Source organism: Carcharodon carcharias, chromosome 22 (genome assembly GCF_017639515.1).
Source record: "Carcharodon carcharias isolate sCarCar2 chromosome 22, sCarCar2.pri, whole genome shotgun sequence".
In the NCBI taxonomy this organism is placed as follows: domain Eukaryota; kingdom Metazoa; phylum Chordata; class Chondrichthyes; order Lamniformes; family Lamnidae; genus Carcharodon; species Carcharodon carcharias.
Window position 1 is genome coordinate 59,012,688 of NC_054488.1, and position 26,019 is coordinate 59,038,706.

The following is a 26,019-nucleotide window of genomic DNA, read 5'->3' on the forward strand; positions in this document are numbered from 1 at the left end:
TATCCCATATACCTTCTTAACCACCTTATGTACCTGTCCCGCTACCTTAAGGGGCCGGTGGACATGCACGCCAAGGTCCCTCTGATCTTCGGTACTTCCAAGGATCCTGCCATTCATTGTGTATTCCCATGCCTTGTTTGTCCTGCCCAGGTGCATCACCTCATACTTATCTGGATTAAATTCCATTTGCCACTAATCAGCCCATCTGACCAGTCCGCCTATATCTCCTGTAATCTAAGGCCATCCTCCTCACTATTTATCACCCCACCAATTTTTGTGTCATCTGCGAACTTACTGTCCAACCCTCCTACATTCAAGTCTAAATCGTTTATATATACCACAAACAGCAAGGGACCCAAAACCAATCCCTGTGGAACCCCACTGGACACAGGCATCCAGTCACAAAAACATCCCTCGACCATCACCCTCTGTTTCCTGCCACTCAGCCAATTCTGGATCCAATTAGCCAAATTGTCTTGGATCCCATGGGCTCTTACATTCATTATCAGTTTGACCTTATCAAAAGCCTTGTTAAAGTCCAAGTAGACTACATCAAATGCATTGCCCTCATCTACACACCTGGTCACCTCTTCGAAAAATTCAATCCAATTGGTCAGACATGACCTCCCCTTAACAAAACCATGCTGAGTGTCCTTGATTAATTCCTGCCTCTCCAAGTGTAGATTAATTCAGTCCCTCAGAATTGCTTCTAATAGTTTCCCCACCACTGAGGTTAGACTGACTGGCCTGTAGTTCCCTGGTTTATCCTTTCCTCCCTTCTTGAATAACTGTATCACATTGGCTGTCCTCCAGTCCTCTGGCACCTCTCCTGTGGCCAGAGAGGTATTGAAAATGATTGCCAGCGCCCCTGCTATCTCCTCCCCCATGCAATTGAGAAAGGCAAGAGAGGGCAAGTTGATTTATCTGGTGAAATTAATTTCTATTGTGAGCAGGAGTTTTATTGTAAGGTAGTATCTCCTAGGTAAGTGAGAGCCACTTCCACTAAAAAAGTTTAAGTCAGTGGAAGATGTGCCCCTCTTTCCCATCATTATCACATCCAAACATCCTCATTGTCTCACAAGACAGAGCCTGCCAATGGTTTGCGCCTTGGTGGTCAACTCTGTTAAACATCATCTGGTGTGCCTCAGGAGCCCCTCTGGCATGGCATCACATCCAAACTTAGTGATGATTTTACTGCAATGCAGGCATGCTATTGGAGGAATCTTTATGCAAATCGCTTGTTGCATTTGCCTACAAAACACAACTGACTGCATTTGAAATGAAATGAATTGGCTGTAAAGCACTTTATCACATTCTATCAAACTGAAAGGAACTATATAAAACTGAAATTTGTTTTTAGTCAAATTATACCAATTTTATTCTATAATGGCAATACAAACTGGGCTTTATAAATAGAAGCATAAACTACAAAAACAAGGAAGTTATGATGAACCTTTATAAAACATTGGTTTGGCTTCAATTAGAATGTTGTGTCCAATTTTAGCCACTACACTTCAAGAAGTGAAGGCAGAAAAGATTCGCGAGAATGATTCCAGAGAAGAAGGACTCCAAGTACATGGATAGGCTGGAAAAGCTGAGGCTGTTCTCCTTTTAGAAAAGAGAAGGTTGCGAGGAGATTTGATAGAGATTCAAAATCATGAGGGGTCTGGACAGAATAGATGGGGAGAAACTAATGAATACCCTTTGGCGAAAGGATCGCAAACCATAGGACAGTGCTTCAAGGTGAATAACAAAAGAACCGATGATGATATAAAAATCAATTTTGGGCAGTGGGTGTTTAGGATCTGGAATGCACTGCCTGAGAGTGTTGGAGGCAGATTCAGTCATGTCCTTCAAAAGAGAATTGGATAATTATATGAATAGAAAATATTTGCAAAGCTCGGGGAAAAGGCATACGAGTGAGACTTGCTGAGTTGCTCTTGCAAAGAGCCAGAATGGACAAGATGAGCAGAATGGCCTCCTGTGATTTAACCATTCCATGATTCTATATAATAGGAGTTTTTTAATGCAATTTACTGGTCATGGCTACCCATTTAAAGTTGGTTAACTACTGCCTGGCAAGAAGATCTGAACTGATTGCACAGATTACAATGCTCACTTTGCCGTCAGGTTTTCTGACAGGGCAATGTATTGGCTGGTTGGTCAAACAAGAAATAACCTGTCTAAACTGCGTCCATATATAAGTTTACCTGGAAAAACTCAGCAGGTCTGGCAGCATCGGCGGAGAAGAAAAGAGTTGACGTTTCGAGTCCTCATGACCCTTCGACAGAACTCGAGTTCTGTCGAAGGGTCATGAGGACTCGAAACGTCAACTCTTTTCTTCTCCGCCGATGCTGCCAGACCTGCTGAGTTTTTCCAGGTAATTCTGTTTTTGTTTTGGATTTCCAGCATCCGCAGTTTTTTTGTTTTTATCCATATATAAGTTATTGGTTTGATGCAGCACAATGCCCATTGTTACGGGTGCAGTTATTACAAATTTTAGAAAAACTTCTGAAGGTCACATTTAAAAAAAAAACTTGGATTGATTTGAAAGACTGTTCTCAAAATGACTCAGGCTACCAGAAAGAACCCTTTCAATCATCTTTCTCTTGCCTCTCGGGGAGACCAGAATGCATTCCTCAGGCATGCTCATTTAAAATTTAATGAGCGTTCCAAAAGAGTTAACAGAAACTTATTGACTTGATAGCTTTTCCTCCAAACACAAAGATACAACTCAACACCTCAACTTAAAAACATTTCGGGGCTTCACTGAACTTGGACTAATCCTGATTTACATTCATAAGTATTGCTTTATCTTCATTTTTAACTAATCTCTGTGCATGTGTGTGTTAGTAACTTTATCTTTTCTTGGGTATCTTCCAGAGCAATAGAGTGAAATAAAATAACTTTTTTTTAAAAAAAAACTTTGCTGCTGGCTTATTTTAAATTGAATTTCTCACCCCATGGGTAAGAAAATACACACATACACACACACATACACACACACACATATACACATATACACACACACATATACACACACACATATACACACACACACACGTATACACATTGTTCACAGGCGACTTTGGGGAAACACTTTTTAAAGCGTCCGTGACACTATTATTGAGCATTCGTTGCATAGAGGTGCTTGTCACCTCTGACCATGTTACAAAACACAGAAGTGGCAGCTCAGAAATCTCCTCCATGTGAGGGCAAAACAAAAGTCGCCAAACGTTTGCTGATGAGAGCACGTCATTCGTGATATTTTAGCACTTTAGCATTTTGAATTTCCCAATAATTGTGTCAATATCTGCCTTCTACAGTATACCAAGCACTTAATATTGAGTGGAGAAGTTTTTTCTAATACCTGTTTATCATTATAATTGTTGCTAATATAAATGGAATCCGTGTAAATTTTTTTTGCACTTTCTCCAGTGCCTCGGTGTCTTTTTCATACATTGGAAGCCAGAACTGTGCACAGTATTCTTAAATGTAGCCTGAGATGCAATGCTTTACATTTTAGTGATTTTTATCTCCCAGTCACATAGCTGATTCTAATCCTTCTGTGGCTTTCTACTGTAGTGTTTGATTTTCTGAATGACAAGATGCAACAACAGTGATATTATGCAAAAGACATTCTGTCTTAGAAAAGTCCAGTGTTGTAGGAACTTTTGCTGTTTATGTTACTGTTGATGGGACCCCTTTCTCTTCAAATAAATATATTGCACTATGAGCTGAAACTGTAGTATCCAAATAAGCTAGTTAGTTAATTTTTAACTGAATTATGGTTAAATTGATGCCATGTTGTACAAACACAGTAAACAAATATGGAAGAGAGCAGCAGTGGACAGTTCTCTTAACCACAAGCTTTGTGTTTAGTTCTTCTATGTGCATGTAATGAAAGTAAATCAGAAAACTTCTGAATCCATATGTTGCTAACTGTAATTTCTTAAGAAATTTCAAAGGATTAGTTCTTCCTTTTGTTTTAAACAGTTGCTTTAAGTTACTTTATAACATTACTTTCTTGGCAAGCATTCACTCTCAGCAGGACAAAATTTGAGATTCCTGGAATGCAATAATTTCCCTCTTCTAGGAACTGAATTCCTGAAATGGCAGCAGGGATTCTGATTAATCTGTCAATTAGAAGTGGTTAAAATATTACATTTGTAATATTTGTAACAATCCTCTTGAACCACTCTTTATAATATGCGCAAGCTGAGCCAGATCATATCTGTATTTCTATCTATTTGTAACCTGATTCTATGTTGTACTTAGAGCACAGTGCAACAACCAATTTAATGGATTTGGATTTTTGTCTGTTCCTCCAATCAGGCTGTGGGTGCATACAAAGCATTTTGCTACTTTGCACCTGTTTTTATTTTTAAAGGCTCCATTTTTAATTTATATGAATATTGTTTTTATTTTACATGGTGCCAATTTCAGTCATGTAATGAAAAAATCAGTATATAATGGGGACAGTGTTAGATGGAACCCAGAACAGGAAGAGTTCAGTCATCGTGGTCAGCAGTTTGGTGTTTGGATTCCAGTGTCTATGCAAAGCTTTGCAACGATCCTCTTATGGCTTTTCATCAGAATTCCGTTCTTTTAACCCATTCCTATTTCTTCTTTGAGATATAAGAGATATACTTTATATAGAGAGCAACAGATGATACTCAGATGTTTTCTGGCTTTGCTTGTTTTATTAGCTTCTGTGTGCACTTAGATGGGACATTGTTTAAAATCACTTCTTAAAATTTGTTGTTTAAATTGTGCAATATATTGAAGTTTTTAATCTTTGGCCCTTTTTACACCAGTTGTAGGACATGGAATGTAGTTGATGTACAGTGATATCCTGCACGGGGAATTGAAAGTGGCACTGTTCTATCTGTTGAGTAATTGACTGCAGCTGAATACCAAGACATAAATCAATAAAGTACATATGGAACTGAATTGTGTAACCTGTATGTCCCAGTTCTGTGTCACAGGCAGCCAGAAGTGTAACACTAGATTCTACCTAAAGGCACCTTAATCTTGTCATGTAAAGATCATTGCATTTGCCAATGTTAAAAATTAAAATGTATAAATTCTGTACAATTATATACATACAAATGAAAACTGTTGGGTTCAGAAGGTAAGCAGTTTTGCTGTTGGATAATTTATAACGTGATTTCAATTCCTTGATTGAATTAACTATGTAATGTGCAGTTTCTCAATCTATTTGCACAACAGTGATGGTTAGGAAAGATTTGATGAGCACTGACTTAGTCTTCGAAATAATTTCTAAAAATGTTGATCTTGTGGTTTGGTACAACCTTTGTGCTGTATCATAGTATCATACAACTTTATATCTTCCTTCCCTTCTGCTGTACTGGGCCACTGTTCTGTACATGTTGCTAAAAGCTTGGTCCATGAGAGAGAGGTTTTAAGGAGGGCCTTTAAATGGAGAGAGAAGTGGAGAGGTTTAGGGAGGAAATCCTAGAGCTTAGACTGCAAGCATGGATAACCAATGATGAAGTGAAGAGAGTAGGGGTTGTGTAAGAGGCCAGAGTGGAAGAAAACAAAAGTTGTTGGAGGAGGTTATAGGGATGGGGAGGGGTGAGGCCATGCAGGGATTTGAACACTGAGAATTAAAAAATTGAGGTTTTGGTCAAGCAGGAGCCAATGCAAATTGTCGAGCACATGGATGATGAGTAAACACAGTACTTGTTGCATGCTAGAATGTGGGCAGCAGTGTTTTAGACCAATTATATTTTGTAGAAGGGGTTAGACCTTTTCTACCCTGCAGCTAATTGTTTCTGCTTTCCTCTTGGAAGTATTTGGTGAGCCACAATTTGGAATAGTATTTCCACTAGTGGCTATCATTTTAAAGTGTATGGTATGGACTGACTGGTATAAACAGTGTGCTGTACTGTGTGCCTGCCAGTGCTGCTGTGATCCTAGAGCTCTGTTACAAATGTGCCTTTAGTGAGTCATCACAGTCCGACATTTTGAGGATCAACAAATCATTTTATCCCAGATTGTATGACGTGAAGCTCACAGAAAACACGGCCTCCCAGTCCTTCCTGTCCTCTGTCATGGAGGTCTTAGACGACAGTACTCAGGAGAGTCTAGACAAACCGCTAACTCCTGACAAACTGATTAAGGCCCTTGAGTCCTTCGAGAAGAGTAAAACTCCCGGAAGCGGCGGCTTATCAGCTGAGTTGTATTTGGCTCTGTGGGACTGGATCGGCCCAGACCTACCAGAAGTATACGAGAGTATGCTCCTGGACGACAGCATGTCAGAATCCATGAGGAAAGGCATCAACACCTACAAGCGGAAGGGGGAAAGGGAGGATATTAGAAATTGGTAACCCATCTCACTGTTGAATGTGGATTATAAGAGTCTGTCCAAGGTCACTGCCAATTGGGCCAGGTCTTCCCTGGAGTTGGTGATCCACCCTGACCAGACCTGTACTGTACCGGGCAGGAAGATCTCTGATAGCCTCGCGCTACTCGGGAATACGATTGCCAATGTACGGGACAGAGGTGTGGACACCTGCCTCATCAGCCTGGACCAGGAGAAGGCCTTTGACAGAATATCGCAAACCAACATAGTGGATGTGCTCTCCAAAATGGTGTTTGGGGAGGGAATCCACAACTGGATCCAACTGCTCCACACGAACATCAGTAGCACAGTTTCAATCAATGGATTGGGATCAGAAAGCTTTCCAATTAAATCTGGAGTCAGGCAGGGCTGCCCTTTCTCCCCTGTTTGTGTGTTGCAGAGAACCCTTCGCGGAGTCCATCAGGACGGATTCGGGCATAAGAGGAGCGATGATCCCAGGCAGTGGAGGCACTCAGTTTAAAGCCTCCCTGTACGTGGATGACGTTGTCGTCTTCTGCTCAGATCTGCTGTCTGTGCGCAGACTGATAAACATCTGCGACCAGTTCGAACTAGCCTCATGAACCAAGGTAAATAGTGGCAAGGGAGAGTTCTTTGGGAACTGGGCTGACCAGTCCTTTGTCCCCTTCACTGTCAGGTCAGAATGCTGGGGATGTGGTTTGGAGGGACCAGGGCATGCGTTAGAAACTGGAAGGAGTGAATGGCTATGGTGAAAAGAAAACTGGGGCATGTGGAAGGGATGCTCCCTCTCCATTGCGGGTAAGAACCTGGTCATCAGGTGTGAGGCACACTCAGTGTTGCTGGACGTGGCGCAGATCTGGCCCATTCCTCACTCCTGCGCGGTGGCAATCACTGAAGCAATCTTTCGCTTTGTTTTGAGGTCAAAAATGGAACGTGTTCGCAGGGACGCGATGTACAAGCCTCTAGAAAAAGGAAAAAATGTGCCCAACATCGCCCTCATCCTGATAGCTACCTTTGTATGTGGCTGCATCAAGCTGTGTGTAGACCCTCGGTACGCAAACACCAAGTGTCACTACGTGCTGAGGTTCTACCTGTCCCTGGTGTTGCGAAGGATGGGTCTAGCCACGCTGCTGCAGAACACTCCAAGTAGCTGGACCACCTGTCCCTCTTGGAAAAATTTATGCAGAGAAACACCTTTGACCACCAGTCCATCAAGCAGTGGTTGGCACGTAACATCCTAGAGGCTCTGAAGGAAAAGGAGATGGTGGATCCTGTCAGATGGTTCCCCGAGCAGACTGTCAAAGTCATTTGGCGGAATGCCTCATTGCTAGAACTTTCCAACAAGCACCAAAATGTAGCTTGGCTGGTGGTGAGAAAGGCCCTCCCCGTCAGATCCTTCCTACACGCCAGGAGCCTCACCCCCTCTGCACGTTGCCCTCAAGGTGGCTGTGGTGGGGAAGAGACCATTGTTCACCTCCTTGTGGAATGTGCCTTTGCAAAGAAGGTCTGGAGAGAGATGCAGTGGTTTTTTGTCGAGGTTCATCCCGAGCAGCGGTGTGACACAGGACTCTGTGCTGTACGGGCTGTTCCCAGGGACACAGACCGAGACGAACATCAACTGCAGCTGGAGGATCATTAACTTAGTGAAAGACGTTCTTTGGTCTGCCCGGAACTTGTTCGTCTTCTAATGCAAAGAGTTGTCCTCGACTGAGCGTTGCAGATTAGCACGTTCCGAGGCCTAGGACTACGTGCTGAGGGATGCACTAATGCTTGAGATAGCTGCCGCAAAGTCACTGTCTAAGACCTTTCTGCCATAGTGCACCGAGGGACTGGGAATTGTATAGACCCCTTGGGCTGTATGACTCACAGTGAAAACTGTATGTATCATAATTGTATTGAAGCACCTCAGCGTGCAAAATGATCTATGTCGATAACTTGAATACCGTTGCACTGTTTGACTGTCTGTAATGATCATGTTGAAATGTCTATAATGTTAAACAAAACCAGAATTACCTGGAAAAACTCAGCAGGTCTGGCAGCATCGGCGGAGAAGAAAAGAGTTGACGTTTCGAGTCCTCATGACCCTTCAACAGAACTGTCTGTAATGTTCATTGATTGTATTGAAACTCCTCGTGATCCATGTGGAAAAGTTGAATATGATTGCACTTTTTGTGAAAATTTTTTTTTAATATTCTTTCAGATATTTTATGAATAAAGTATATTTTTCAAAAAAAATTGCCTTTAGTGAGGTTTAGCCCTCTGGGACAAATGGATTATTGTGTTTGGGGTGGGGGAGGGGGTGGTGGAAAGAAAGTGAGCTGCAAAGGTGTTGGTTTTATAGCAGTGCAGTATTTTAATACATTACTTATTTGTCTTGACAAAATGTTCCAATTTCTGTGAACATGGTTTATTGATGCTCTCTGATATTTCATTATTCTTTGTTAATTGTATTGTCTACCTCATTGCAGTTGGCAACCATCTTGATGATTTCTGTATCTCAGGAAAGTTAAGCCTCTGTAAGATGCATAAATGTCATAAATTGACCCATTTTTACATTTTGATCATTTTTAGTTATTTAAACTACCTGTTCATTTCCCACACAGCTTCCTATTACTGCCTTTAGCACAAAGGTCCAGTTTAACTGTTGGTGGCATGATTGGACAATGCAAACAAAGCAAGAGATTTATATTAACACAACCTAGTCAATATTTGTATCCTGTAGAAAACTTGTGCTTAAAAATTCTCCTTGCCTTGTAGAATGGTACTTTCAATTCATAATATTCAGTGAAAGGTTTTTATTTTAGATTCTTCCTTGCCTCCTGTATTATCTAACAAGTACTTATAATTTCTTTGCCACTAAGTGAAAATGCTTTTATTACATGGGCAGAACTGTCTCAGGAGTTGGTGTCGCTAGCACTGTTGTCGGCCGTGCCTGTCACTTGATACACTTGGGCAACGCAGGGTGACAGCTGAGGCTGTTTGCGATGTTGCTATGGAAAACTGCACTATCTCAATTTCAAGATGTGATCTGCTAGTCTGTAGTGTGAATGCGCTGTATGGTGTAGCTTGTTTTATATAGTAAGGTGTAATGAGTAGTGGGAGGAGGAGGTGAATGGCCTTGTTCATTGTACTAATGCACCAAACATGAACTCCAGAAGAGGCTGTGAAGACTTCCTTGTTGACGTGATTGAGATATGGAGCGGCTGCTGAACGGATTGCCTATCTTGAGTTCTTCACTGAGTGTTTCACTGAGCCACCTGGTGGATATCCAGAGTTATAGGAATCAATGTTTTTAAAATTTGTGCACTCTCAGAATTCTAGGTTGCTAGGATAAAGTATCCCATTGGATGTTTTGGATTTAAATGATGCTTTAATTGGTTTAGTCTTGGAAATACTGAAGAAGTGATGTGTGCATGTGACTTTTTTCTTTCTTGGTAAACTGACTCCCCTGCTCAATGGATTAGTCGCCTCCTTGTGTTTTTTCTATAAGGTTATGTGTGTGCACTGGTGGAGATACATTGTGGTTCCTGCTATTTCCTGAAGTCTACAGCAGATATGGAATGGGAATGTGACTTAAGTTTGCTTTCCGGGTAAACTACCTTCATTAGACAGCTATTGGCTAATTCCACAGGCATTAGTAGAACTAATTAATTTCTGATTTTAAGAAGGAATGGAAGAAAGACTTGCAATTATAGATTTGTATGTTAACCACCTTTCACAACCCCAGGATGTCCTAAAGCACTTTACAACTAATGAAGCACTTCTGAAGTGTATTCAGGGTTGTAGGACTTGGGACAATCAATATGTGCACAGAAATCTCCCACAAACACCAATGTGATAATGACTATGTAATCTCTTTTAGTGATGTTGGTTGAGGGATAAATATTGGCCTGAACAACCTTTCCTGACCTGATTTGTTTCCAGCATTCTGTTTTTATTTCCAATTCCCAGCATCTGCAGTAATTTGCTTTGCTGTTGTCTTTACAATTTTTGGTGACAAGGAGGTAGGATTGATCTACTGTTGTTTACTTGTATAAAATCTTGCTGGGTAACAAGGTGTGGGGTGAAAATGTAGATATGCCTGATAATGTGTTCATCTCAAACAGTGGGCATGCGGGGAATCTTTCCAGCGCTAGTAGCATTTAGATTGTTGGGGACATGGAGGGTGGGTGGTGGGGAAGGGGGATTGAAGCTGCTTCCTTAAATGTAGCACCTTTGTGCAAGACAGATACATTGAGATGAGCGATCAAATAGTAACAAACCTTTGTGGAAGTTCTCGGTGTCTGAATTTAACAGTGCAGTGAGTGTGAATGCTGACGGGGGAAATGCAATCAGTACCAAGGGACAGGCATCTGCTGCTGAAGCTCAAATCCTGATGCAAAAGCACTAAAGCAATAGAAGATCTGTGACACAGCCTTAGCTGTGTCTTCCAGAACTTTTGGATTTGTCTTGTACTACAATAGACCAGAAAGATCTTTGTACGATTGTTTGCTTTTATTGAAATTATGATACTTTGACAATGTTGGATGAAGTGAGAGTAATAAAAGAGCTTTGTATTATGCATGAAATGTAATTCACTATGAAGTAGGTGTGGTTCTACGATTAGTTTTCATTGAACAAACCCCTATGTTGAGCTCAGAGAATCACTGCTATGTTTTTAACTTCTTTATTATAGCCTGTTATTCCTAAGGGAAAATCTGTTGAGCTAAATTACAGTATTAAGTGATCTGTTAATTTTAACCTCTGTATTTGGGTTACCTAGTTTGTGAATGGAAACCAAACTGAGCATAAATAAACTCTCTTCAAGAGAATATGACTGTCTTAGATTGGTTGTTTCTCCTCCTCCTCCACATCACATTTAATGTTTTGGAATTTATTGGCTGGATGTTTGACACACTCCCAGATTACTGCCAGTGCTGCTAATGAATAGTTGCTTGAATGCACCATAAAATATTGTACTGGGGGTTCTAAAAATTCTCTGGCCATGGACCACACCCCAAATTTGAGCCTTTTTCTAAGTGAAAAAGTAATATGTACATAAGCTGCATCCTCAACTTGAACTGAAGTTTAGCTTTTATAAGTAGTAAGTTGTATGCAAATTGTATAGTATGTGGGTTTACATCCATTTATGGAAACACATATCTCTGAAACAGCTACCCACCTCCTGCCAGCTTTTTAAATACTAAAGTAGATAGTAGCAATTGTGTTGGAGCATATCACTTTCAGATAGAAGGCCAATATTCTAGTGACTATTTCTGGAGAAGAAATTGAATATGGGGTGATCTTTTGGGACATGGCTTCTGAATGGTTTTCCAAAGAGTGGGATTGATAACAAAGAAGAATGGATTGTACTGTCTTTTTTGGCTACAGTTTATATGTTGATGTTTGGCTCCTACAGAGCTATGGAAGTTCGAGCACAGTGCTGCCTGAAACACTGCTCTTTATATCAACACTGGATGGAAGCTTACATGCTGTCAGCAAACAAACAGGCTCAATTAAATGGACCTTGAAAGAAGGCAAGTAGCATCTCTCGTATCTTGGAAATATGAGAAAATATAATTTAAACTAGTATTTGGTGCTTTTGAATTTGATCATCTACATTTCAATTTTGAATGTCTGTGTTGATGGCACAATTTAGATGCATTTTTTTTAACACCCCCTCTCCCTGCCACAATTTCACCATTTTCTGGCTGGGAAGCTGAGCAAACTGCAACCTAGTCCCAAATTTCTGCCAATTCTACTTTCTAACTAGCTGCTCAAAGGTTATAGAAATGCGCTAGGTCAAATACCTTACAGCGAAGTGTCTGCCCTTCAATTAATTCCTCCTCTTGACACATTAGACATGGCAGCTTCTATGTTTTGGTTAAATATTCTTCTGTAATACGTGTAGATCTTGGAACTTTTGTCCTCATGATTCATATCATTATCAGAATCCTTAGTTTAAGAAGTTGCAGTGGGTCAGATATTGGCTTTTTAATGTTTGGAACTTTCAAATCCAGCACAAGCTAATAAGTTGAAACTTTCTTCCCTACACTGGCTGTAAGAGTCATAGAACCACTGAAGTTACAGCACAGAAGGAGGCCCACTTTGTTTGTGTCAGCCCATTGCTAGAAGCGTTCAAAATAGTCCCAGTACCCTTCCCTGTGTAATCCTATATATTCTTCCCTTTCCTGTGGGAAATGAGTGTGGGCAGTTTCAATCACTTGTTTACTTGACACAAAATCCTACTGGTTTTGGTAGTGGTTATGATACTGGACCAGTAATACAGAGATCCAGAGTTCATATCCTATTAAGGAAAGTTGTGAAATTGACTTTGTTGCCTAGCACCAGATAACCGTGATGTGAAAGCTACTGGCTTGTTTTTAAAACCTAACTGGCTCACCAATATCTGATCTGGTTTGCACGTGTCCAGTCGACATTGGGCTGTATTGCCCTGACCCACGGCACAGAAGGAGGCCATTTGGCCCATCAAATGTTTGCCACCTTTCCATGGAGTAATCCTGTCAGCCCCATTCCTCGTGCTTGTTCCCCACAGCCCTGCAAGTTTATTTTCATCAAGTACCCATCCAATTTTCTTTTGAAGCCATTGATTGTCTGCACTTCCACCATCCCTGTGGGCAGAGTGTTCCAGGTCATTAGCACTTGCTACGTTCAAAAAAAAGTTGCTCCTCACATTCCCCGCTCCACACCTTTTGCCCAAAACCTTAAATCTGTATCCTCTAGTCCTTGTACCATCAGTTGATGGGAATAGTTTTCCCTTCAGTACCTTATCCAATGAGAACAACCCAAACTTCACCAACCTAATAACAAAAACAGAAAATGCTGGAAAATCTCAGCCAGTCTAGCAGCATCTGTGGAGAGAGAAACAGAGTTAACGTTTCAAGTCCATATGGCCCTCTTTCAGACCTGAAGCCCTTCTTTGACTCTGAAGAAGGCTACCTAGGGGTGCCTTCACTCTGAGGTCATTAATTCTTTAGAATGAAAGATGGACTTAGTAATGTGTGATGTGACAGAATTAGTTAATGACCTCATGCACTCCTAGGTAGCCTTCTTCAGAGGTGAAGAAGGGTCATACGGCCTCGAAATTTTAACCCTGTTTCTCTCTCCATAGATGCTGTTAGACCTGCTGCGTTTTTCCAGCATTTTCTGTTTTTGTTTCAGGTTTTCAGCATCTGCAGCATTTTTTCTCCAACCTAATCTTGTAATTGGAATCGCCCATCCCTGGAACCATTCTGGTAAATCTCCTGTGCATCCTCTCAAGGACCCTCACCTCCTTCTTAAAAAGTGTAGTTATTAGAACTTGATGTAATACTGTAGTTGTGGCTTAATCAGAACTTCATAAATGTTTGGCATAGCTTCCCTTCTTTGTACTCAATAACTCTATATATGAAGCCCAAGATTCCATATGCTTTGCTCACTGTGCTCTCACTATGTCCTGCCACCTTCAAAAATCCATGCACATGCACCCCTAGGTCTCTGTCCCTGCACGTTCTTTAGAACTATGCCAACAATCGCAACAGAGTGAATTAGGACATTGAGGAATGGGCAGTAAATGTACCCTTAGCTGTTGCCATTTTGTGTCCTGTAATTATTGTCCTTGAGCACACATTTTACCTCATTTTACAAAAGCTGTGAATTGATGATTGCCTTGTAATCCACTCTCATCTCTTATTCTGCCCGCATTTAAGAATCTATTTACGATTCTGTCACACCCATGGCATAAAAGTTAAACCAATGAAACAAGGGAATTTATAATGGGGAACAAAGAAATGGCTGACCAACTAAATACATATTTAGGTTCTGTCTTCACAAAGGAGAACGCAAATAACTTACCAGAAATGTTAGGGAACACAGGGATTATTGAGAGGGAGGAACTGAAAGAAATCCGTATTAGTAGGGAAATGTTGGAGAAATTGATGGGATTGAAGGCTGATAAATCCCCAGGGCCTCATAATCTACATCCCAGAGTACTTAAGGAAGTGGCCCTAGAATTAATGGATGCATTGGTGGTCATCTTTCGAGATTCTATAGACTCTGGAACAGTTCCTACAGATTGGAGGGTAGCTAATATAACCCCACTATTTAAAAAGGGAGGTAGAGAGAAAACAGGGAATTATAGACCAGTCAGCCTGACGTCGATTGTGGGGATAATTCTAGAGTCCATTATAAAAGATTTAATAGCTGAGCACGTGGAAAACAGTGGCAGAATTGGACAGTCAGCATGGATTTATGAAAGGGAAGTCATGCTTGACAAATCTACTGGAATTTTTCGAGGATACAACTAGTAGAGTTGATGAGGGGGAGCCAGTGGATGTGGTTTATTTGGACTTTCAGAAGGCTTTTGACAAGAGATTGGCTTGTAAAATTAAAGGGCATGGGATTGTGGGTAGTGTGTTGAGATGGATAGAAAACTGGTTGGCAGACAGGAAACAAAGAATAGGAATAAACGGGTCTTTTTCTGAATGGCAAGCAGTGACTGGTGGGGTACCGTAGGGATCGGTGCTGGGACCCCAGTTACTCACAATATATATTAATGATTTAGATGAGGGAATTAAATGTAATGCCTCCAAATTTGCAGATGACACAAAGCTGGGTGGGAGGGTGAGCTGTGAGGAGGATGCAGAGATGCTTCAGTGTGATTTGGACAAGCTGAGTGACTGGGCACATGCATGGTAGATGCAGTATAATATGGATAAATGTGAGGGTATCCACTTTGGTGGCAAAAACAGGAAGGCAGATTATTATCTGAATGGCTGTAAATTGAGAGAGGGGAATGTGCAATGAGACCTGTGTGTCCTTGTACACCGTCGCTGAAGGTAAGCATGCAGATGCAGCAGGCGGTAAAGAAAGCAAATGGTATGTTGGCCTTCATAGCGAGAGGATTCAAATACAGGAACAGGGATGTCTTGCTGCAATTGTACAGGGCCTTGGTGAGACCACACCTGGAATATTGTGTGCAGTTTTGGTCTCCTTATCGGAGGAAGGATGTACTTGCTATAGAGGGAGTGCAGCGAAGGTTTACCTGACTGAGTTCTGGGATGGCGGCACTGACATATGAGAAAAGATTGAGTCGGTTAGGATTATATTCGCTGGAGTTCAGAAGAATGAGGGGGGATCTCATAGAAACCTATAAAATTCTAACAGGACTAGACAGGGTAGATGCAGGAAGGATGTTCCCGATAGCGGGGGAGTCCAGAACCAGGGATTACAGTCTGAGGATACAGGGTAGACCATTTAGGACTGAGATGAGGAGAAATTTCTTCACCCAGAGAGTGGTGAGCCTGTGGAATTCCTTACCACAGAAAGTAGTTGAAGCCAAAACATTGTATGTTTTCAAGAAGGAGTTAGATACAGCTCTTGGGGCGAAAGGGATCAAAGGATGTGGGGAGAAAGCAGGAGCAGGCTATTGAGCTGGACGATCAGCCATGATCATAATGAATGACAGAGCAAGCTTGAAGGGCTGAATGACCTACACCTGCTCCTAGTTTCTATGAAAAGATGCAATGGAAAATTGCTTACTAGAGCGTGTCACGTATTTACACATTTCAAAAAGTGTGAAATTTACTGCTGCAGAATGCTAAATTTAATTTTATATGGGTGGCTATCTAACAAAAATCTTTCAACTCATCAGTGCTGTGACTGGTTGTGGGAGCATGTGGTGGAGAAATGAACTCCGAGCAGAGAAGCAGAAGTCTGAATGTGGTAATGCACAGCTTGTAACTGCAGATAGTTTCAAATGTAAGATTATGAACTGCTGTTGGTTAAACTGGTAATTCAGCCACAGTTAATAAACCCTGCGTGATCAGGCTGTGAGGGAGGTTTCTACTGTACTGCAGCAATTTACCTGTTTTGTACTTCTGGAATGGGAGGGGAAATGTTCTCTGTTACTGTGAATAAAAATATGTACTTTCTATCTGATTTTATATAGAACTGGTTAGAAACACAATATACTATTTTGAGATTTCACCACACTCTAGTTTAATTGGGAATATTGAACTAATACCTGAGCTGCAGGACAGCAGGTATAGGTAGTTGCCCTGTACTGGAATCCAGTATGATCTAACTCTGTCTAACCAGGAGACAAGTCAATAATAATAATAATTGTTTATTATTCAGTTTCAAATGCTGGAACTGTCCCAATGTACAGTTTATATGTTTGTTGAGCAAGATTTTTTATTAGCCGGAAAATGTGCTGTTTATGGAACTGGTTATTCTGGAGATTGACAGATTATGAATTTGCATTAAAAAAATGAGTTTATAAAAAAAAATCCCTAGCCTTCAATTGGCTTTCTCCACATAGCCAACATGTAGTTAAAGTCACACCAACATGCCAACTTAAACATTGCCTTTTGTGCAACATGTTACAATCTCTGTAGAGACTGATAACATTTAAAAAGAGAAACAAATTTCCCAGTGACCAACTGAGAGAACACACCACGAGATCTCGTGTTTTAAGACTTACTGTAACAAATAAGTTAAAATCAACATTGACAAAACATTACTTAGGCAACAAAATTACAGAAAAGGTACTTTCCCCATTGACTAATTAACACAGCTGAAAACCCCAGGCCATGTTTATACGTTATGGCACTCTCAGCTGATACGTAGCCTTGTAGATAAAGTTCCAATCTCCTCCAGGCTTTCTAACAGGATTCCTTCTCCCTGCTGCACTTGGGCAAGTCTTCCTTTTAAAAGTCCCTTCACTCAGTCTCCTATCATTGAATTGACTTCCAGCAGCAAGGTATCCTCTGGTGTCTCCTTAGTTTGTAAACCTCTGCAAGTCTCCTCACTTCAAACAGGGAATCTGTTCTCACCAGTGTTCTGCTTAGCAATTGATGCCGAAACTGTCTTTTCCTGTACTTGGCACAGCAGCAGCGGTTTTTTGTTTTTCCTCTCCAGGTCTCTCTCTCTGTCTGCGTCTGAGAGTCTATGACCAGCTATCCCTCTTTTGTCAATGTGTGGAAACTGGCAGTTGACTTCCTATGATTTTTGATCTGGGCCTCTGTCCCCTTGACAACAAAACACATCATCCTCTCTCCATGCAGAGTTCAATATGATCATCACCCCTTGTTCCAGGTCATTCTGCTTTACCTTCAATTAAAACAGACAATTTAAAACATAACTGCCTTATTTGTTACGAATGCTGGACTTTGTTATACAATTACTTTGACAAGGTCCCACATGGGAGACTTATAAAGAAGGCAAAGGTACATGGGATACAGGGTAATTTGATAAGGTGGATTCAAAATTGACTTAGTTGTAGGAGGCAGAGGGTGATGACAGAAGGATGCTTTAGTGACTGGAGGCCAGTGCCTAGTGGCGTACCACAGGGATCTGTGCTCGGTCCCCTATTATTTGTCATTTATATAAATGACATAGATGACTATGTGGGGGGTAGGATTAGTAAATTTGTGGTTGACACAAAGATTGGCTGGGTGGTTAACAGTGAGCTTGAGTGTCTTGGGCTACAGGAAGTTATAGACGGGGTGGTCAAATGGGCAGATAAGTGGTAGATGGAATTTAACCCTGAAAAGCATGAGGTGATACACTTTGGAAGGAGTAATTTGACAAGCAAGTATTCAATGAACAGCATGACACTAGGAAGTTCTGAGGAACAAAGGGACCTTGGCCTGTGTGTCTGTAGATCTCTGAAGGCAGAGGGGCACGTTATTGGGGTGGTGAAAAAGGCATTTATTAGGCAAGGCATAGATTACAAAAGTAGGGAGGTCATGTTGGAGTTGTATAGAACCTTGGTGAGGCCACAGCTAGAGTAGTGTGTGCAGTTCTGGTCGCCACATTATAGGAAGGATGTGATTGCACTGGAGGGGGTGCAGAGGAGATTCACCAGGATGTTGCCTGGGATGAAACATTTAAGTTATGAAGAGAGGTTGGATAGACTTGGGTTGTTTTCGTTGGAGCAGAGAAGACTGAGGGGGTGACCTGATTGAGATGTGCAAGATTATGAGGGGCATGAACAGGGTGGATAGGGAGCAGCTGTTCCCCTTAGTTGAAGGGTCAGTCACAAAGGGGGCATAAGTTCAAGGTGAGGGGGCAGGAGGTTTAGTGGGGATGTGAGGAAAAGCTTTTTAACCCAGAGGGTAGTGATGGTCTGGAATGCACTGCCTGGGAGGGTGGTGGAGGCGGGTTGCCTCGCATCCTTTAAAATGTACCTGGATGAGCCCTTGACACATCATAACATTCAAGGCTATGGGCCAAGTACTGGTAAATGGGATTAAGTAGGTTGGTCAGGTGTTTCTCACGTGTCATTGCCGACTCGATGGGCTGAAGGACCTCGTCTGCACTGTGATTCTGTGAATTAAATATTACTGTTTCTTCCCTTCATTTCTGGGTTACAATTCCTGGGTGCCAGTTGCCTACTGCTCCGTTGCCCGTATGGCTATTCTGCATGTATGTGCTGGCGGGCCTTTTGGCAGTAGAATGTACTGTAGCTAAGCAGTGTCCTACTCTGCAGTCTGGCTGCAGTCTTTCACCAGAGTAACTAGTGATAAGGAATTGTAACTTCTTTGGTTTCCTAGCTCAAGGTCCCTGAGATTTTCTAATGTAAAAGAGTTCAGAAGTCAAATCTGACAGTTTTGTTTATGTAAATTAAGATTGCAGGGCTATCTTTCATATAGTAGGCCATTGGGTGAGATTGCAGAAAAGGCATTTTTTAACTTTTTTCGTGGGAATCACTGATAAGGACATAATTGTTGCCCATCCCTAATTGCCTTTGAGAGCAGCTATGGGTCTGGAGTCACAAGTAGGCCATACCAGATATGAACGGCAGATTTCCTTCCCTAAAGGACATTAGTGAACCAGATGGGGTTTTTTTATGACAATCCATGATAGTTTCATGGTCCCATTACTGAGACTAGCTTTCAGTTAACAATTTAAAAAGAAAAATTATGAATTGAATTTTAAAAATTGATTAATTGAATTTGAATTCCATCAGCTGTCGTGGTGGGATTTAAACCCATGCCCCCATAGCATGAGTTTGGGCCTCTGGATTACTACTCTGGTGACATTACCACTATGTCACCCTTTCCCTGTAAAAAAAAGATTACGAGATTTTGAATTGGCATCCTTTGTTCTTAAAAATACATTAGTATATGAGCCATGAACTAAGACTGAAATGTTTTTGGAGTGTGGTTGATTTTGGGTTCACCTAACAAGACTTTCAGTAATTTTGATCAAATTTATCCTTTTTGAACAAAACTAATTAACAGATTTGTGTAATGAAAGAGAAAAAGTATTAATGACTTACTGTGTATTGTCTCAGTCCATAAATCACTGATTGAAATGGTCTGTGAACTTCATTTTCAGTAACTTATGTACAGACCAGTGTCTCCTGTATGTTATTTCTTTGCCAAGTTTTGTAGAAGATTGTGCATAAAGACCCACTCTCATTGTGCTGCTATTTTCAAAGAGACTGTTCAAGCTTCTCTTAAGGGTGGTGCTCATTTTGAACTGGCGAACAAATAGCAGAGGAACATATAAACAGAGTTAAACCGGCTGCAGGACATGCACAACTTAGGTTCCCACATGCAAATCTTTGTAGGTGGTAGGACAAATTGTTAAAAACTTTATAAATAGAAGCATTCAGTAAGGAAATTATACTAAACCTTTATAAATTCATTTGGGCCTCAGCTGGAGTATTGTGTCTACTTCAGAACACCACTGTTCAGGAAGAATGTTAAGGTCTTAGAGAGTGTGCAGAAGATATTTACTTGATATTACCATGTGTGAGGGAACTCGGTTACGTAGAGAGAGACAAGAAGCTGAGATTGTTCTTAAAGCATAGTCGGTTAAGGAGAGATTTAATAAAGACGGTCAAAGCTATAAAGAGTTTCTTTAGATAGGAATAAATTGTTTTCACTGATAGGAAGGTAGTTAACCAGAGGACAGAGATTTCAGATAATTGGAAGAACTGGGGCAGGGGCAGATGGATTAGCGGAACATTTTTAACATGGCAAATGTCTTCCTTCTCTACCATATAATTCTGAGATGTGAACCTATGGAATTCGGTTGTTGGAAATGGGTAGATGTAATTAGAACTATATGTTTGCGTGGAGGATGAATGCAACATGGATTGTTTCCGATGATGCAAATGAAATTGCATAAACAACAGAACGGGGCATATTAATGCTGAAAAACCCAAAATTAGGAATGCATTGGAAATTTTAACATTATTTGAACAACATCCAGTTCCTATACCAAATTCAAAATGCTGTAACTCCTGCCGCTGACTGGAAAGGTGTCAGGGACAGTTGTGCAGGTGCACTCTGCAGCTGCTGGCGCATGTGCACATTCAGAACTATGTCTTGCAACTTTCAGGAGCTGGCTCTAGCTATATAGGGAATGCACAGTAAGCTTTACACCCCTGTTTTTGGAGGCAGGAAATTGGGTTTAGTTAATACAGGTTCACATATTGGACAGCCACTGAAAGGTACAGGAGTTATTACTATTGCGCCCCCCCATACCAACATTATTATTGTGGCTATGTGTGAGTAATATGCAATTTATGAGTGGTCTCAAGATGCTGTGGTACATGTTATTAATATTGCAGTGGGTGATGTATTTTAACCGGTATAAGGCAGACATCTATTGGAACATCGGTGAACAAGTTGGAAAGGCTTTCTGCAGGGAATTCCTACAAACACTATTTTTTTTATTCATTCATTGGATGTGGGCGTCGCTGGCTAGGGCAGCATTTATTGCCCATCTCTAATTGCCCTTGTTCAGAGAGCATTTAAGAATCAACCACATTGCTGTGGATCTGGAGTCACGTGTAGGCCAGACCAGGTAAGGACAGTAGATTTTTTTCCTAAAGGACATTAGTGAACCAGATGGGTTTTTACGACAATCGACAATGGTTTCATGGTCATCATTAGACTTCTAATTCCAGATGTTTATTAAATTCAAATTCTACCAGCTGCCATTACCCTGGATTACCAGTCCAGTGACAATACCACAATGCCACCACCTCCCCTTCAGTGTAGTTTTTCCACTAGCTCAGTTGGTGGATAATGGGATTCTTAATCTCAGGGTCATGGCTTCAAATTCCACATTGGGTGATGAATTTTTTCTTCGATGTTTATTCAAAATATGTTTTTAATTATTTTTCTTTTACTAAAAATGTGCCCTTAATCTAAATGTTACAATAATTCTCCAAATAGGAAGTTGGGATTTTCATTTCTGATTTATATACCCTTGTTTCCTGATTATGTGTCTTTGTCATTTACTGAATCGTCAGAGCATGTTTTGTTGAAAGAATGGTTGATAAATGAAAGATAGACTTGGCATTGTGTAATGTGACAGAATTAATTAATAACCTCAGAGTGAAGGCACCCCTGGGTGGCAGCGACCACAATATGATTGAATTTTACATGCAGTTTGCAAGGGAGAAGAGTGGGTCTAAGACTAGTATTTTAAAATTAAATAAGGGCAATGATGTGGACATGAAAGCTGAGCTAGCTGAAGTGAGCTGGGATACTAGGCTAATGGATAAGTCAATAGAGAAGCAGTGGCAGACATTTATGGGGATATTTCAGAATATGTATATTCCTACTATTAAGAAAAATTCTAAGGGAAGGACCTACCATCCGTGGTTAACTAAAGAAGTTAAGGACAGCATCAAACATAAGGCGAAAGCATATAACTGCACAAAGATGAGTGGCATCAGATGATTGGTCAGAATATAAAGAACGGCAGAGAGTAACTAAAAGGTTAATCAGGAGAAAGAAATTAGAGTATGAGAGAAAGCTAGCTAGGAATGTAAAAATGGATAGCAAGAGTTTCAACAGGTATTTAAACAGGAAAATAGTAAGCTGAGTGAGTGGTACTTTAGAGCGTGACAGTGGGGAGATAATAGTAGAAAATAAGGAAATGGTGGATGAAATGAACACATATTTTGGCTCCACTATAGAGGATACAAAAAATACTCCAGTAATAGCTGTAAATCAGGAGGTGGAAGGGAGTGGGGAACTTGATGAAATTACAATCACTAGGGAAGTGGTACTGAGAAAAGTGGAGCTGAGGGCTGATAAGTCTCTGGGTTCTGATGGACTTCATCCTAGGGTCTTAAAAGAGGTGGCTAATAGGGCAGTAGATGCGTTGGTGTTAATTTTCCAAAATTCCTTAGATTCTGGAAAGATTCCATTAGACTGGAAAGTAGCAGTTATAACCCCTCTATTCAAGCAGAGAGGGAGGGAGGCAGAAAATGGGAAACTATAGGCCAGTTGGCTTGACGTTTGTCATGGGGAAGGTGTTAGAAGCGATCATTAAGGAGATTATAGCTGGGCACTTAGGACAACTCAAGGTAATCTGGAAGAGTCAGCATGGTTCTGTGAAAGGGAAATCATGTTTAACCAATTTATTGGAGTTCTTTGAAGAAGTAACAAGCACTGGATAATGGGGAGCCCGTAGACATGCTGCACTTGGATTTCCAGAAGGCATTTGATAAGGTGCCACTTCAAAGGTTATTGTGGAAAATAAAAGCTCATGGTGTAGGGGGTATCATATTAGCATGGATGGAAGATTGGCTGACTGGCTGGCTGGCAGAGTATACATAAAGGGGTCTTTTTCTGATTGGCAGGATATGACGAAAGGAGTCCCATAGGGATCTGTGCTGGGGCCTCAACTTTTTGCAATTTATATCAATGACTTAGATAAGGAGAGTGAAGGCATGGTAGCTAAATTTGCTGATGACACAAAGATAGGAAAGTGTTGTGAAGAGGACACAAGGAGGTTGCAGACAGATATAGATAGGTTGAGTGAGTGGGCAAAAATCTAGCAGATAGATTATAATGTGGGAAAATGTGAAGTTGTTCACTTTGGCAAGCAGGGTACTACTTAAACAGAGAATGGCTGCAGAATTCCGAGATGCAGAGAGATCTAGGTGTTCTCATGCAGGAGTCACAAAAACTTAGCAAGTAATTAGAAAGCCAAAGCAATATTATCCTTTATTACAAGAGCAATTGAACATAAAAGTAAGGATGCTATGCTTCAGTTGTACAGGGCATTGCTGAGACCCCATCTTAAGTACTTTGTGCAGCGTTGGTCTCCTTATTTAAAGAAGGATGTGTTGGAGGTGGTTCAGAAGAGGTTTACTAGATTGATACCTGGAATGAGCGGGTTGTCTTATGAGGAAAGGTGAGACAGACTGGGCTTGTTTCCACTGGAATTTAGAAGAGTGAGAGGTGACTTGATTGGAGTATATAAGATCCTGAAAGGTATTGACAAGGAGGACGTAGAAATGATGTTTCCTTTGGTGAGGTGAGTCCAGAACTGGGGGTGGGGTACTGTTTTAAAATAAAAGGTTGCCCTTTTAGGACACAGATGAGGTGAAATTTTTTCTGAGGGTTGTGTGTGACTTTGGAACTCTTCCTCAGAAGGCAGTAGAGGTGGGTCATTGAATATTTTTAAGACAGAGGTAGATAGATTCTTGTTAGGCAAGGGAATCAATGGTTCTCTGGGGTAGATGGGAATGTGGAATTCAAAACACAAACAGATCAGCCATGATCTTATTGAATGACAGAGCAGGCTCAAGGGACTGAATGGTACACTTCTCGTATTTCGTGTGTTCTTATGTCTACTTACAAGAACTTGCAATTGGTTAAAAGGACTGCACAGGCCTAAAAATAGGTAACTTGTACTTTATTGTTAGTCTGTGTCAAGCCAATTTATTTGTTTCAAAGCAGGCAGTTAACAAAAGACACTGTGTTTGCTCGTGCACAGAAAGTCCTTCACCTAGTGTTGTGGCACCAACAAACACAGCCATTGCTGGCAAATTTATTGACCATTTCTCTTTGCCTTGAGAAGTGGTGGTGACCTGGTGCCTTGAACTGCTGCAATCTGTGTAGATTATAGTTTCTTGTAGCAGTTTTTGATGCCACTGAATTGTTGCTGGGTCATTTTGGAGGGCAGTTAAGAATCAACAATATTGCTCTGGGTATGGGTTTACAAAGTCCAGATTGGGTAAGAATGGCTGGAATACCTGCACATTAGGACATTATGGAACCATTTGAATGAGATCTACTTTTTACCCTATTTCCTCATTTTATAAATATTCCTTTGTGGCTGCCTTTAGACTTCTATGGAATTCATTCTCCCCCTATTTTAATGTTATCTGCAAATTTTGGCACTACACCTTCTAGCTCTTTATTCACATCAATATACAAAGCGAACAGAGATCAACCCAGAACAGAACAACCACCCACTTCCAACCACCCTTAAAACTGCCCTTAACTTCTCTCTCTCTCGCTTTCCTTCTAACCAATTTTTAAATCCAATTTTCTACCCCCGCCCATAATTCCATACTCTTTGATCTTCGGTACTGTTCATCTCCTGTGTGCTTTCTTAAAGTCCATGCAGAATATAGTCACTGTTACCACCTCAAAGAGTTCTGAGAGATTTGTCAGGCGTGATTATTATTTTTGAAATTCCTACTGGCAGCTTCTATTTGCTCTCTGTTTGTGATAATTTCATCCTTAATTAATGACTAAAATTTCCCTACCATAGATGTTAAGCTAACTGGCCTGTAATTATGTGGATTAGCTCTGCTTCCCTTAAGACTCCTACCATCTCTCAACAGCATCAGCCCACAAAACTGTGAGCATGAGTTGATCAAGCCTCCAAGGCACTAAAACTCTTCTCATTTATTCCAAGAGTACAATTCTTGATCTAAGAATTAAATCATCTTTCTAATTAGTTTTTTAAATGTATTTTGTCACTAAGAGACAGGAGTACATTTTAGAAACTTAAATCCGTAATTTTTATCTTTAAATTGTTTAAGTTATTTAATTAATCTGTGGCAGGGCTGTTCAAACTGGAACCCTTGGGCCACAGGTAGCTTTGGTCACTGGCAATCTGGCCCTCTGACCAGACAACTCATTTGGATTTGCACCAGTATTTCTTCTTGGTTGTTTTGTCCTGTTTGAATTGTGAAGATCAGAAACAAGTACAGCAAGAAATTAAGAAGGCTAATGGAATGCTATCTTTTATTATGAGAGGAATTGAACATAAAAGCAAGGATGTTATGCTTCAGTTATATAGGACATTGGTGAGACCACACCTTGAAATTTGTATGCAGTTTTGGTCTCCTTATTTAAGGAAGGATGTAAATGCGTTGGAGGTGGTTCGAAGGAGGTTTACTACATTGATACCTGGATTGGGCAGGAAAGTCTTATGAGGAAAGGTTAGACTGGGTTTGTTTCCACTGGAATTTAGAAGTGTGAGGGAGCGACATGATTAAAGTATATAAGATCTCGAACAGTATTGACAAGGTAGATGTGGAAAGGAACTAGGAAACACTTTTAAAAAAATTGGGATTACCCTTTTAAGAGAGAGATGAGAATTTTTCTGAGGGTTGTGTGAACTGAACTCTCAGCCTCAGACGGCGGTGGAAGTGGGACCATTTTAAGATGGAAGTAGATAGATTCTTGTTGGACAAGGGAATCAAAGGTTATCGAGGGGTTGGGAATGTGGAATTCGAAACAAGCAGATCAGCCATGATCTTATTGAGTGGCCAAGCAGGCTCGAGGGGCCAAATGGCCTACTTCTGCTCCTATTTTGTATGTTCCTATATAAAATTTTGGAAAGTGCTGCTCTCATTGACAGATAAATCCAGCATCAGAGCATCCAAGATCTTATGATATCAGCAAAATGAAATGAAT

General features: G+C 40.9%; 1 protein-coding gene and 1 long non-coding RNA gene across 6 annotated transcripts in view; one reads left to right on the forward strand and one right to left on the reverse strand.

The window, feature by feature from the left end:
* LOC121293892 (serine/threonine-protein kinase/endoribonuclease IRE1-like) overlaps window positions 1-26,019 on the forward strand; it is an 81,893-nt gene that overhangs the window by 17,195 nt on the left and 38,679 nt on the right. For both annotated transcript variants that reach the window (XR_005946632.1, XM_041217336.1), the window contains exon 2: window positions 11,745-11,862. Coding sequence is in view for 1 of the 2 variants with exons in the window: in XM_041217336.1 (XP_041073270.1) it covers window positions 11,745-11,862 (118 nt within the window). In the remaining variant the exon portion in view is untranslated. The remainder of the gene's footprint in view (window positions 1-11,744; window positions 11,863-26,019) is intronic.
* The window catches only part of LOC121293893, a 53,297-nt gene continuing 43,716 nt past the window's right edge, over window positions 16,439-26,019 (reverse strand). For 2 of the 4 annotated variants that reach the window (XR_005946635.1, XR_005946634.1), the window contains exons 5-6: window positions 19,611-19,813; window positions 16,439-17,437 (exon numbers count right to left, since the gene is read on the reverse strand). This is a non-coding gene — a long non-coding RNA (uncharacterized LOC121293893). The remainder of the gene's footprint in view (window positions 17,438-19,610; window positions 19,814-26,019) is intronic. The other 2 variants (XR_005946636.1, XR_005946633.1) reach the window with 1 other exon arrangement.